Source organism: Procambarus clarkii, chromosome 24 (assembly GCF_040958095.1).
Source record: "Procambarus clarkii isolate CNS0578487 chromosome 24, FALCON_Pclarkii_2.0, whole genome shotgun sequence".
Taxonomy (NCBI): domain Eukaryota; kingdom Metazoa; phylum Arthropoda; class Malacostraca; order Decapoda; family Cambaridae; genus Procambarus; species Procambarus clarkii.
The window spans coordinates 25,220,480-25,234,066 of record NC_091173.1 but is presented as its reverse complement, the minus strand read 5'-3'; the positions used below and the strand labels follow the sequence as shown (position 1 = coordinate 25,234,066).

The following is a 13,587-nucleotide window of genomic DNA, read 5'->3' as shown; positions in this document are numbered from 1 at the left end:
GATTTGATCGAGATCGTGTCCGAGATTAAATCCCAATCCATACCTAACACCTTTTGTGATTCTGGTACGTGATATTCAGGGTAATCTCTTGCTATTTGATTATTCAATGTTGCATTATTTGAGGCTCAAGATTGTAGTGTCATGTTGGCACCTTGTAGCTCCTTGTTGGCCTCTTGATATAATTGTAACAGTTCAGTAGTACTGTTAACTGTCCCTTGAAAATTATTTACATATAGATTCTGACTGATTTCAGTCTTACAGGGACTTGATGATTTCTTCAGATGAGTCTCTAGAGTTGCTTGCAATAGAAATGGACTACTTGTCGCGCCAAAAAGAACTGATGAGAATCTGAAAGTCACTATATGACTATTGATATCTTCTGCGTTCTCTACCCATAGAAACTTAGTGAAGTCTCTATCTTCTTCCTGCAAGCCAACTCTGAGAAAGGCCTTACTTATATCTGCTGAATACGCATATTTGTTAAGTCTAAAGTTCAACAGTATGTCATACAATTTCAGAGTTAGACTTGAACCTGCTTGCAAACAATCATTTAGACTGGTTCCTTGGGGTCCAGATTTAGAGCTACAATTAAAAACTATCCGTAAAGGAGTCGTTTTTTATTCTCTCATTACAGCCATGTGAGGTAAAAAATGACCTTTTTGCTTATTGTCATGTTTCACGACTTCGATGAATTTATTCTTTAATTGTTGAGCAATAATCTCATGATAGAGTTTTAAATGCTCAGGCCTTTTTCTTAGCTTTGCTAATTGAGATTTAAATTGACTGTAAGCCATGTGATAATTGGTAGGTAAGGTTTTATGGTTGATTTTCCATGGTAGCCTTACCCAGTACTGTCCATCATGGTACTGTACAGTTTCTAAGTATTGATTGTATGCACAGACATCATCAGGACTTGGTTGTTCAGGAATTATTCCTATGGCATCAAGTTCCCACAATTGATGTACAGATTTCAATCCGTCATCAATCATGTGGGGGATTTTAAGTGGTGACTGTTCTTTGCCTAGTCACGCCACTATTACAGTTTCTGTATGATGTGATTTTTCAGGAGTTGAAGGTTCAAGATCTAGTATAGGTCCTGTCATCAATATGCCTCCTGCTGATTTGAGTATATTCATACCCATAGATTCCTCTGATCCCAGAATGAATCGATGATAGTAGTCAGCTCCAATCAGGATTCCGATATCCCCTATGTAGTCAGAATCAAGCAGAGGATCTGCTAATTGTATTCCTTTTTCTTTTAGGAATTTAATTGTGGCTGCCAGACCAGTCACTTCCATTTCAGTAGGAATTTTATCAACTACTATGGCTTCTACGGTCCTTTGGGATGTACCTAGACAGAAATTGAGTTTTACTACTGGAAAGGTTCTACGACCAGAATTAGTAAAAAACCCTGATATGGAGGTAGATACTTGCTTTGAAGATTTAAGTTGTAAATCTTCTGCCATCTTTTTACTGATAAAGGTTTTCTGTGACCCTTGATCAAAAAAGACTCTAGTTGGAATACAAATTCCTTGATTGCATAGTTCTAGCTGTGCAGTAGGCAATATGGCTGTTGTAACTATTTCTGTATCCAAGTCGTTAACATTACTCATTACTGTACAGAATTGTACGGTTGTGGTGGTATTATCATCTTTGGGCTTTGCCTGAGATGCAGGATGATTATTGGAAGTCTGTGATCTGGATTGAGTGTTAATATCCCCTTTGAGCAAGGGAGCAGAGACATCTCAACCCTCTCCTATGGACATGCTAGCATCCCACTATAAGCAACTCAAGCGAGCTTCCGGTCCCTCACCGGAATTCTATAACTGGGCCGAGAATCAGTGGTTCAAAAAGTTGTGCCAAGTCCTAGAGTCTCAAAATGCTATCATCTTGAGTCTTCTAAATGAGAATCTAGCGATCCGCGCTAATCTCCAACAACAACAACAAGAAATAACCCTCCTCCGCGAGGAAATTAGAAACTGCAAGGCAAGCCAAGACCAACTACAGCATGATTTAAATGATCTCCGTGAGGAAAGCAACCTTCTGAAAACTGATGAAGCCATTAAAAAACAGGAGGAAGCCCTCAACAAAATGACTGCATGTATCAGTACATTTTCAGCCCAGCGTTCTGTCTCCCAGGATGAACAAGACCAGCAAAAGCTGCTAGACTCTGTTATAGTGTCGTCCCAAGATATACCTGTGGAACATGATGGTGAAAACTGTGTCGAAATAGCTCTGGATCTCATAAAAGACAAATTGCAGCTCATTCTAAACAAATCTGACGTTATTGCTGCCTACAGAGTAGGCAAAAAGAATCCATCAAGTCAAAACCAACGGAAAATTCGCCTGAAGCTGTCTTCCCAGTTCACGAAATCCAATCTAGTCCGGACAGCTGTAGCCCAACGGACGGGATTATACATCAACGAGTGCTTGACTAGGAACAGACAGCACCTCCTCTACCGCCTGCGTCAAATCCGTCAAAAAAACCCAGATGCGATTCATCAGTGCTTCGTTAGAGATGGACTGATAAAGGTGAGAAAATCCGCAGAGGGCAAAATGTTCACAATTACTAAAGAAGAGAACCTCAACACTTTCCTCTCCCAATGTGGTCTGTCTCAGCTCATTATCACTCCCAGTGAATTAACTTAATTAACCCCCTGTCAACTAGTGGGGCTAGGTTTCCTAAGTCTCATTGTTTCATTTTCTGACTTAATTTTTAACTTACTCTTAACTAGTCATTTACTGAAATTTTTTAATTGAGTGCATAAATAGTTCTTCAGGTCTTATTAATTATACAGTCATAACTGAACTATTTATAGTTAATAATCATTAGCTAAAATTTGCCTATGCTTATTATTCAACTTTTCTTTGATTCCATTTATTACCTAGGTTGCCTAGCCTCGCCATGCTCCCTTACTCCATTGTACCCCTGGCTTTGCCTGTATCTCAAATTGCAAATTGTTACTTACAGAGTACCTGAGAGTACTTGTAAGCAATCTACCTCATTTTTCATTTTTGCTCAATTTGTTTTTGTATTGCTTAGTCTTGTTTATATTTTTGTTTTGTATTTCTATATCTTGTGTTTTGTATAGTCCATGTTTATATGTTTTTTCGTTAATCTCATTTATTACCTAGGTTGCCTAGCCATACTCCCTTACTCCATTGTACCCCTGTAAGCCCCTTTTGAGTTTGCTTTGTTCTGTATTGTGTACATCTTTTTCCCTATTTTATAGCTTATTTCTACCTTGTTATTTGCCTTTCTTCCCTTGTTTTTCCTCCAATTAGCTTTTTTTTATGCAGACAAGTATAGACCCTGAACTTAACCTCTTATCCACTATCTATGACAATTATCACTTTAATGATCTAAATTGCAGATATTTTGCAGCACATGATGTAAACAATGTATTAACACATAATCACAATATCTCTGTAATCAACTTGAACGTTAGATCCCTAGGTAAACACTTCGATGATGTTAGTGCCTTGATTGAAGCTATTGACAACAAATTCTCTTTTATTATACTTACTGAAACATGGTTGAAAGAGGATACTACTCAGCTCTTTAACATGCCTAACTACTCAGCAATTCACAACTGTCGTCAAATTCAGAGAGGTGGTGGCACTGCTCTTTACTACCACCAAGAACTAACATGCTTAAAAGAAATTAGAACCAGAGACTGCTATGGGGAGTATATCTTCGCCAGCTTCAGAGTCAAGGGTGCAGAGTCTGTCCTGACTGTGGGTGCAGTTTATAGAATTCCTAACACTGATGTGTCTGAATTCAACTCAAACCTTAGAAATCTAATACTTGATAACAGACTGAACAAAAACCACCTAATTATCGCAGGGGACTTTAATATTGACCTCTGCGAGCCTGAACACCCTACTGCTGTTAGCTTCCTCAACTGTATGAATTCCTGCTTCCTCATACCCTTAATCACTAGACCTACTAGAATCACTGATAGCACTGCCACAACGCTCGATCACATCTGGACAAACATAACCTCTCCGCTTACTTCAGGTATAATCACGGATAGCACTACAGATCATTACCCCACATTTCTCTTAACTAACATTAGCAAACCACCTCTTGAGTCAAGAGTGATACGTTTTAGACTACACAATGAAACTGCTATAGGCAATTTTATAACTGCTGCTGATAATGTCAACTGGGAGTCCGAGTTAGGTAACATAGTGGACATCAACCTTGCAGTACAATCTTTTCTTCAAAAAACTCTTAGCCTTTATAATACCCACTGTCCTATGCTTACAAAACAAGTCACAACCAAAAGGCTTAACAATCCCTGGCTTATAAAGGGAATACTTAAATCTATTAATAAAAAACATGACCTTGAGAAGAAGTATAGGTTAGGAATTGTCTCCAAAGAATTCTCAAAGAATTACTCATTATTGCTGTCTAAGATAATTAGACGAGCCAAAACTAAATACTACGAAGATAAATTTACCCAAATAAAGAGCAACATTAAACAAACTTGGAGAACAATTTCTCAAATATTGGGATCAAAGAAGTCTTTAAATAACAAACCGACTCTCCTGTCTAATAACGATGGTCAGCTTTCAGCCTCTGATTCTGCTACTGAGTTCAATAGGTTCTTCTCTTCCATTGGTTCATCCCTTGCAAATGATATTCCATCTTCCAGTACAGACATTAATGACTATCTTTCAGGTAACTATCCACAGTCTCTGTACCTAAAGCCTATTAATTCCACTGACGTCAATGAGATAATCCTTTCCCTTAAAACCAAGTCTGGTGCCCTTGAGGAGATACCAACTTTAATTTACAAAAAAGCCTCCAGATCTTTAGCCCCTGCTATTGCATTGCTCTTCAACAAGTCACTTGAACTCCAAACCTTCCCAGATATTCTAAAAAAAGCGAGAGTAACGCCTGTCCACAAATGTGGTAATCTCACAGATGTTAACAACTACAGACCTATATCTATCCTGCCAAACTTGTCAAAAATTTTTGAAAAACTAATCTATAAGCAGCTTTACTCATATCTAGCCAAACTCAATATACTTAGCCCTTGCCAATATGGCTTCAGACCCAAAAAAAGCACTAACGATGCACTTATTAGTATGCTTAACTCGATTCATACAGCTCTTGATAAAAATGAGTTCTCTGTTGGGTTGTTTGTGGACCTGCGTAAAGCTTTTGACACTGTCAACCACCAAAACCTTCTTCTTAAATTACATCATTATGGAGTCAGAGGACACTCCCTACAATACCTCAAATCCTACCTTACTGACAGGCTCCAATATGTTTCTGTGAATAATACAATTTCTCCCACCCTACCCATCAACATTGGTGTTCCCCAGGGCAGCATACTTGGCCCTCTCCTCTTTCTCATCTACATTAATGACCTTCCAAATGCCTCCCAACACCTCAAACCAATTCTATTTGCTGATGACACAACCTTCATTTACTCCAGTCCTGATCCCCTTGCTCTAAATGCCACAGTAAATACTGAGCTAAATAAAGTCCATCTGTGGCTAACTGCCAACAAACTCACCCTTAACATTGACAAAACCTTTTATATTCTGTTTGGCAATAAATCCTCTAATCAAATAAATCTCAAAATAAACAATACCCAATATTGTAACAAATTAGATTGCAAATTCCTTGGCATTCTCATTGACCACAAGCTTAATTTCCAGGGACACATTCTAAACATATCAAAAAAAGTTTCAAAAACTGTGGGCATTCTTTCTAAGATCAGATATTATGTACCACGCCCTGCCCTGGTGACTCTCTATTACTCCCTTATCTATCCATATCTCAACTATGGTATTTGTGCTTGGGGCTCTACTACCCAAAATCACTTACGTCCTCTAATTACTCAACACAAAGCTGCTATTAGGACAATATCCAATTCTGGCCCCAGACATCACTCGGTACCCCTACTTAAATCTCTGAATATGTTAGACATTAAGTCACTGCACATTCTCTCATGTGTATTATACATATATAAAACGCTAAACTATAATGCCAATCCTGATCTCAAAAGCTTCATAGAAGGTTGTATCAGAACCCATGAGCATCACACCAGAAATAAATACAGTTTTGATATTCCTAGAGTACGACTTAATCAAACTAGAAATGCTCTACAAATCAAGGGGCCCAGAATGTGGAATGACCTTCCCAACCATGTTAAAGACTGTACCTCTCTCAACCAGTTTAAGTTAAAAGCGAAGCTATACCTAATAAATTCCCTGTAACCTACCTTACCCTTCTATTGTCAACCAATGTCTGTTTTTTTCTTTAAAGAGCGCTGTTTGTCGACATAATTGTATTTGTGCTGCTTTTTCATATATGTTTTCATTTCTTGTTTTCATTCTACTCATTATGCTCAATTAGTATTAAGCTTGTCATTTAAGTTTATCATGCCCGAAACGCTTTGCGTAATAGTGGCTTTAGGCATTGTATGTACTAGCTATACCTATAAGTTAAACAATCCTTGTAAATATTTATTGTATGTATGTACCTTACCTAAATAAAATTGTATTGTATTGTATTGTATTGTATAGAGTGCTGTGTGATGTACACTTTTATGACAATATTGGCAGTTCTGCAATTGAGTGTTACACTCACTTGTATCGTGCTTCCGTAGACAACGGCTGCACCTGTTCAGAGATTTCAGTCGATCGATTCGACTGGCATGGTCTTCATAAACTGTGCATTGATAAATGCTATGTGCTTCTTGACAGAATAAACATTTTGGGGCACTTGTAGCTCCTTTTGTCTTATCTGTCTTAGGAGCTTGGTTTCCTACAGTTCTGTTAACTGTGGGGGATATAGCATAAGAGCCAACATTATTCTGTTTCCACTTTGCAGAAGAGGAGTTATGTTGCCTTGATTTTTGACTGCCAGTTTGGACATTTTTGTTTTTGTCCATGGATTCACCTTTGGGGATTTTTTCTTGAGATCTAAGTTTTCCTCGGCTTCGTAATCTTTGTACGTAAGCTCGAAGTCCATCAAAGATTTGGCTTTGTGATAAGATGTTGTTACAAGTATGTAACACTTGTAGGTAAGTAATTACTTGCAAGTAGGTGATACAAGCATGTAACACTTGTACTCCTCCAAAGATTTCCTTAAAGGATGAATTGTATCTGTAATAATGTGTATCTACATTATTCATGATGTGATGAAGCATTTTGCTTTTTATTTTTTTTTCTCGGCTTTGCCTTTTCTATTAAGTAAGTCTCTTTGAGATGCTTGATTAACTTCAGATTTTCTGAGGCTGCTTTCACTCCAGTGAAAGCATGAGATTAGGTGATCAAGACTATATTCTTGGATTAAGATAGTTATCTTAGATGGATGATAATATTTGTATTGACATTGTCAATGGGCTGCTAGCCTTTCAGATTGTGATGTGAGATTAAGATTGGTCTTAATCCCCAATGGTAGACTATTGTAGCCAAGTGATGATGACATTTGTCTATCACCTGATTTAAATAGTCTGTAGGCTGTAGATTCAAGTGATTTTTTAGACACTTGGTAAATCCTGTAATAATTTTTAAAAAATAGTAATTGGCACTATTTTTGCAAAGTTATTACAAAATCTGTTACCATAATAATTGTTTGATAAAATACAGTAGAATGCCTACTGGTTTTACCTGTAATAGGGTTTGATACAGTTGATTATGGCTAGATTGTAATGAATGCTCTTACAGTGATAAAAACACTTTTTTAAAGAATATTATGTAATGAACAGCTCTGAAAATCAGTAGATTAGAGATAATGCTAGATAATACACATAAATATGTATGTAATGTTACCACAAGTGAGGTAGATGGTATGATTAAGATGCAGTGCAGTGTCTGTGACACTGATATACTTAAGTACTGTGGTTTTATTATTAAAAAAAAAAAAAAAAAAAAAAAAAAAAAAAAAAAAAAAAAAAAAAAAAAAAAAAAAAAAAAAAAACTGCCCGAAACGCTTTGCGTAATAGTGGCTTTAGGCATTGTATGTACTAGCTCCTATCTATAAAGCCAACAAACTTTGTAAAATCTCTTTATGTATGTACCTTTGCCTAAATAAAAATTATTATTATTATTATTGTTTCTTAACACTGAACAGTATTAGTATGCTATGAATGCTTACTAGTTAATGGATATGGTGTCTTAAGCCACTGCATACTATTTGCTTACTTAGATATATAGCTATGATAAACATTGGCTGATAGCTAGGTTAGGCTAGAATATGTAAAAATTATTCCAATGCAAACTCAAGAAGTTTCTTATGTATTTGCTGGAATGATATTTGGTAAACAAATGACCATAAATATCTAGGTACGAAGGACCATTAATATCTAGGTTTGAAGGACCATTAATGTGGGAAAAACCTGCTGGGATTGATATAAGAGGAGACTACCAGGGACTTGTACTAAACTAAATTAAAAATTTACTGTCTGCAAATTAATTCAATTAAAATCTCTAGCTAGGGTTGTAAATCCTAGCTCCTCTTTTCCTAATGACAGATTGTTGGCTGTAAGGGACAGGTGGGGTGAATGACTTAGTTGATAGAAGTTCCAATCCACCTGTAGACAGGGATCTCACATCAGCTTGTATTTTATACAAGGATAAGATTTAATAAATTCAGTTATATGACTGAACACTGGCTCTGTTTAAATCAGGGATTTAAACATACATAGTCTAACCTAGCACCTTAACTATTAACAGCCAATATGTACTTATACTATAAACAACAAATTAAATTGTAAAAGTATAATAAATGACTTTAAATGTAGTCTAAATACTGTTAACTAAGTACTAGAAATCATTCAATTAAATGAACTTATATGATAACTTAAAAAATAACTAAGCAAACAATTGATAACTTAATTTATATATTCAAGTATATATGCAATGTATTTATATTCAATTTATGATTAGGTACAGTCAGCTTGACTGAATCTCTTCCAACACAATGGACACTTATGAGGTTATTTACTTATTGCGGCTGAATTCTTTTCTGACACAATGGACACTCATGAGTCCAGTGCTTGGATAAGATTCACAGCTACACTACAATGCAGTCATACACTACACTACAGTCTCCGTGGTGTAGTGGTAAGACACTCGCCTGGCGTTCCGCGAGCGCTATGTCATGGGTTCGTATCCTGGCCGGGTAGGATTTACTGGGCGCAAATCCTTAATTGTAGCCTCTGTTTAACGCAACAGTAAAATGTGTACTTGGTTGTAACAACGATTCTTCGCGGCGGGGATCGTATTCCAGGGACCTGCCCGAAACGCTACGCATACTAGTGGCTGTACAAGAATGTAACAATTGTATATATCACAAAAAAAAAAAAAAATTTTTTAATAAACTTACTGAAATGTGAGGCTTTGCCTCACTTTTTAACCAACAGACAGATTTATAGGATATTAAAGTCACACAAGCATACAATTGGCCAATCATATACCAAAATAACCTTCAATATACTTCTCTGCCAGTCGGGGTGCCTGTCTGACAAGGTGCCAGACTGATTAACTCTCTTGTCACGAGTTTAGACACGTTATTTTTTTTCACAGCGTTGCTGTATGATGTACTAGTAGCTTTGCTACTTTATTTTACTTTAACTGTGTTGCAGAAGTGATATGTTGATGGTGAAGGTGGAGCGAAGTCACTGTGTGCTCCGCTCAACACTTATAGATATAAATGTTCTATGGATTTTCCTTGTCAATATTGTCCAGATACTCCCCCAGTTCTAGAGAGCATTCACTGGTGATAAAGATAACTAGATAAGGTGTCCTAAGCCAAATGGTCGCTAAGGATCCGTCACTTGTTCACTGAGTTGTAAACAAACGTGAAGTGCCGCGGGGTGTCTTGGTGGGCGCTTCACTCCCAGCCATCGCCCTGCCATGCTCCCTGAGCACGGTAGCCTTCTATGAATATTGATTGATTATTTTTACAGTCTAGACTTATGATTGAGATAAGATGTGATTATAATATAATTAGATATAGGATATAAAGATTATTAGTAGTACTTGATAGTACCACTGATTCTTATTAAGGATTCGATTTTATCCCTACCGGATATTGAATCAATGTTCCAATAGTTTTTTAATTAACAAATCCTTCTAGAAGCTTCTGGATCCTTGAGAGATCATGCACAAAGTCACGTAGGCATCAATAGGGCCCTGTAGCGTACGTGATCATAGTGACATTGTCATCTAGGATCAAGCTATATAATGAATCTATAATGATTCTAATATGATTTTGATACGATTTAGATATGATTTTGATATGATATAGAAATGATATAGAAATTATACATTTCTTAGATGATTATTAGATATGGTGGGTAAAAATTTCCCACATGGTTAAGACAATCTCAACAGCAAGACTTCTTGTGGGTATTTGTTGTGAGGTCGGTAGAGCTCCTGTCCTCGACTCCGGTGATCATCAGTTCTAGGCTCTGATGGTCAATGAAATGTTATTTACACGTTCATTTTAGATTACAATTATTTGTCACATAAACTTTTCACTCTGCTTAGAAAGACTTTCCTTATACTTCGTTTGTCTTACTTTAATTTGCATTTCCATGTTAATTTTTATTAAAAAAAGACAATATATTTTTATAATTTAGATATATAATTATCTGGAATTGTCCCTATGCATGATAAACATGCAATACAAGCACCCAAAAATAAGACTTATTTTCATAATATACAATTCAATTATAAAAATAATTATATACAGAAATTACATTTATTTAATGACAATCTAAAAAATTATATTAGGTTCATTACTAATTAGTTAATATATCGCATGCTGGTAGACATTTGCTCACCTCGGCCTGTACCCCTACACATGTGTCCCAGGGCTACACATGTGTCCCAGGGCTACACATGTGTCCCAGGGCTACACATGTGTCCCAGGGCTTGACTTGTGCCTCTTCGACCAACTCCACAAGTATCCCCCCCTCCCCCTGGGCTGTGCTATGCCCTACTACCATTACCTGAGGGACTTCGGGCTTTTAGCTATGTACTTTCCAAGGTCTCCAATGGCAGTGGCTCACTACCTTCTGTCTGTCTATTACATCCATTATTGGTAATATTTAATTTATAACTGTTATTTTTGTTATTGTACGTGCTTGGTCGCCAGTGTCAAGTCACATTTTGTTACACACACATGTTCTTACTATGGCTACCACCTACTGCCAATGATCATTATGCTCATTTTCACAGACCAGTGTCACCCATGGCTACCGGAACACCCAAGAGGAAGAAAGGAAAAGCAGAAGCATGTACACGGGGGACTAAGCGAGTCTCATCCAGAGCCCAGCCAGCAAGGAAGAGATTCATGCCCTCCAAATATGATTCGTCTCTGCCAGTCAACTCTGATGGATCCCCACTGGCTAGCACTGAGCCCAGCCCCAGGCCACCAAGCGCCTGCTTGTCCTCTGGTGGTCACTCGCCATCCCGTATACAGTTGGAGCAGGTCAAGCACACACTGCATGATGTACAGTCAACTACGGGAAGTAGTTATGCCAAGCAGAGGTCTCCCTCGCTAAGGCCCTCAAGGCCCCCAAACTCGTCATCCACAGCAAGTAAGTTTCCTCTCGTGAGCGACAGTCTAACAGTTTTCCATATGATTTAATAGGTCTCCATTATTCCCTTAGGTCACAACCTCTCCTGAGATTTTGTCCCACACGGAGTTGGTGCTCTTCATCACCCCGAGTGCTCACACCTGGCATACTTTCCGTACATCCATAACTTGCATACCTATGATGCCCCTTAGTGCTCGTGTGACCAGTTAAACTTGGAGGGCAGAAAACACAGCATTCGCGTGGATCCTTTTGTGCAAGATATCAAACTCCAGGTATCCCAGATGTGGGACCCTCCAGGTATCCCAGATGTGGGACCCTCCAGGTATCCCAGATGTGGGACCCTCCAGGTGTCCCAGATTTGGGACCTACCTTTGCCTACCGAGAAGGAGCTGCCTTTTCACACGACCCAAGGCAGGAGTCTGGGGCTTCACACAGCACCACTCGCAGCCAAACATCTCACAGGGGTCTTCAGGTTGCTGCTTCAACTATCACCAGCAACATACCCTTCAGCAAGCTAGAGACTGTTCCGACAGTCATGACTGTTGCACTGTGCTGTTAGACCCTTGGCTTTCAAGCTGTACCCTTTGCACCCTAGGTCATCATTGGATACCCCACTACCCCACCCTGCACAACTGAGTGGACTAATGTTGCACACTACCCAACAACGATGCTCACTACTCCTGAAGACGTATGTAGTTTTGCTCAGTTCTTGGAAGGTTGCTCCTTCAGGGACTTTATCATCCCTGGGTTTCACACCTGCACCTTCCCGAAAGTTAATTCCTCTGACTGCTCATTGAGAGCAGAATACCCGGTCATATTCAAATGCCCCCCCATTCTCCGACTTTAAATGCTCCCCCATTCTTACTTTGCAAGAACTCCTCCCCAGTGAAGTCCAAGCCCCTCCTCAATATGCCATTCTTTTACCATCACAAGATGGTAAACTTTAAATTCTGAAAAGACACATACTTAAACATTCCATAATAATAATAATAATAATAATAATAATAATAATAATAATAATAATAATATTGATAAGAAAATCCATAGGAGCCTTGATGGGGGATTCGAACCTATGTGTTAGGTAGTCTCACGCACAAGCCCCAGACAATTAAGCCCCGAAATAGTCTAAAGGATTGCAACCTTGTGTTCTACTGAACACACAAGGGTTTCCTAAGGCTTCCACTGAATCCGGACCAGGAAACCCTCGTATGTTCAGTAGAACTTCAGGTTGTAATCCTTTTGATCACATCGTGGCCTGATTGTCTGGCACATATGAGTGGGACTACCCACTGCATAGGTTCGAATCCTTATCATAGCTCCTACGGATTTTCTCAATGATACATGACGTTAGTGTGATTATCACTGTGTAATATTATTAATAATAATAATAATAATAATAATAATAATAATAATAATAATAATAATAATAATAGTATCAATGATAGGATCAATTTTATTCATTAAATGTACATAACAACCTATTCCAGTAGTTTATTTGTAGGTACAGAGGTTGCATTTGAAATAAATAAACTAATATGCCCGAAATGCTGCGCGTACTAGTGGCTTTACAAGATTGTAAACACTATGCTATGTATTCTCTCAAACCCAATGTACCTTCTTGTATATAAATAAATAAATAATAAATAAAAAATAAATAATATGCAAAAAATCTGGGACATAACCAAAATAATTCCCTCTATTTATAGGTCTAATTAGATAAACCCTTAATAATAATGAGAAGCAAGCTAACATATATGATGACCAAACCACACTAGAAATTGAAGAGACGACGACGTTTCTTTCTAGTGCGTGTTTTTTTCATACAATTTCTTCTGCGGCCCTTCTTCCTTTTCTTCTGGAGGGTTTCAGAGTCAGGGTGGGGTTAGATCAGGATGAGGCCCGGGTGGCTTCGGGGGCTGACCCTTCCGATTCGGGCGCGGACATGGTTGCACCTCTTTTTCCCATCAAAGTTTCTGAGTCTATCCAGCCGACTACCTTCTTTGAAGCTTTTCCC

The 13,587-nt window shown here is 38.0% G+C and overlaps 1 protein-coding gene across 1 annotated transcript in view; it reads left to right on the top strand.

The window, feature by feature from the left end:
- The window catches only part of LOC123761592 (uncharacterized), a 338,154-nt gene that overhangs the window by 77,508 nt on the left and 247,059 nt on the right, over nucleotides 1–13,587 (top strand). Inside the window, exon 4 of the mRNA XM_069330756.1 lies at nucleotides 11,212–11,573. Within this exon, the coding sequence (XP_069186857.1) occupies nucleotides 11,212–11,573 (362 nt within the window). The remainder of the gene's footprint in view (nucleotides 1–11,211; nucleotides 11,574–13,587) is intronic.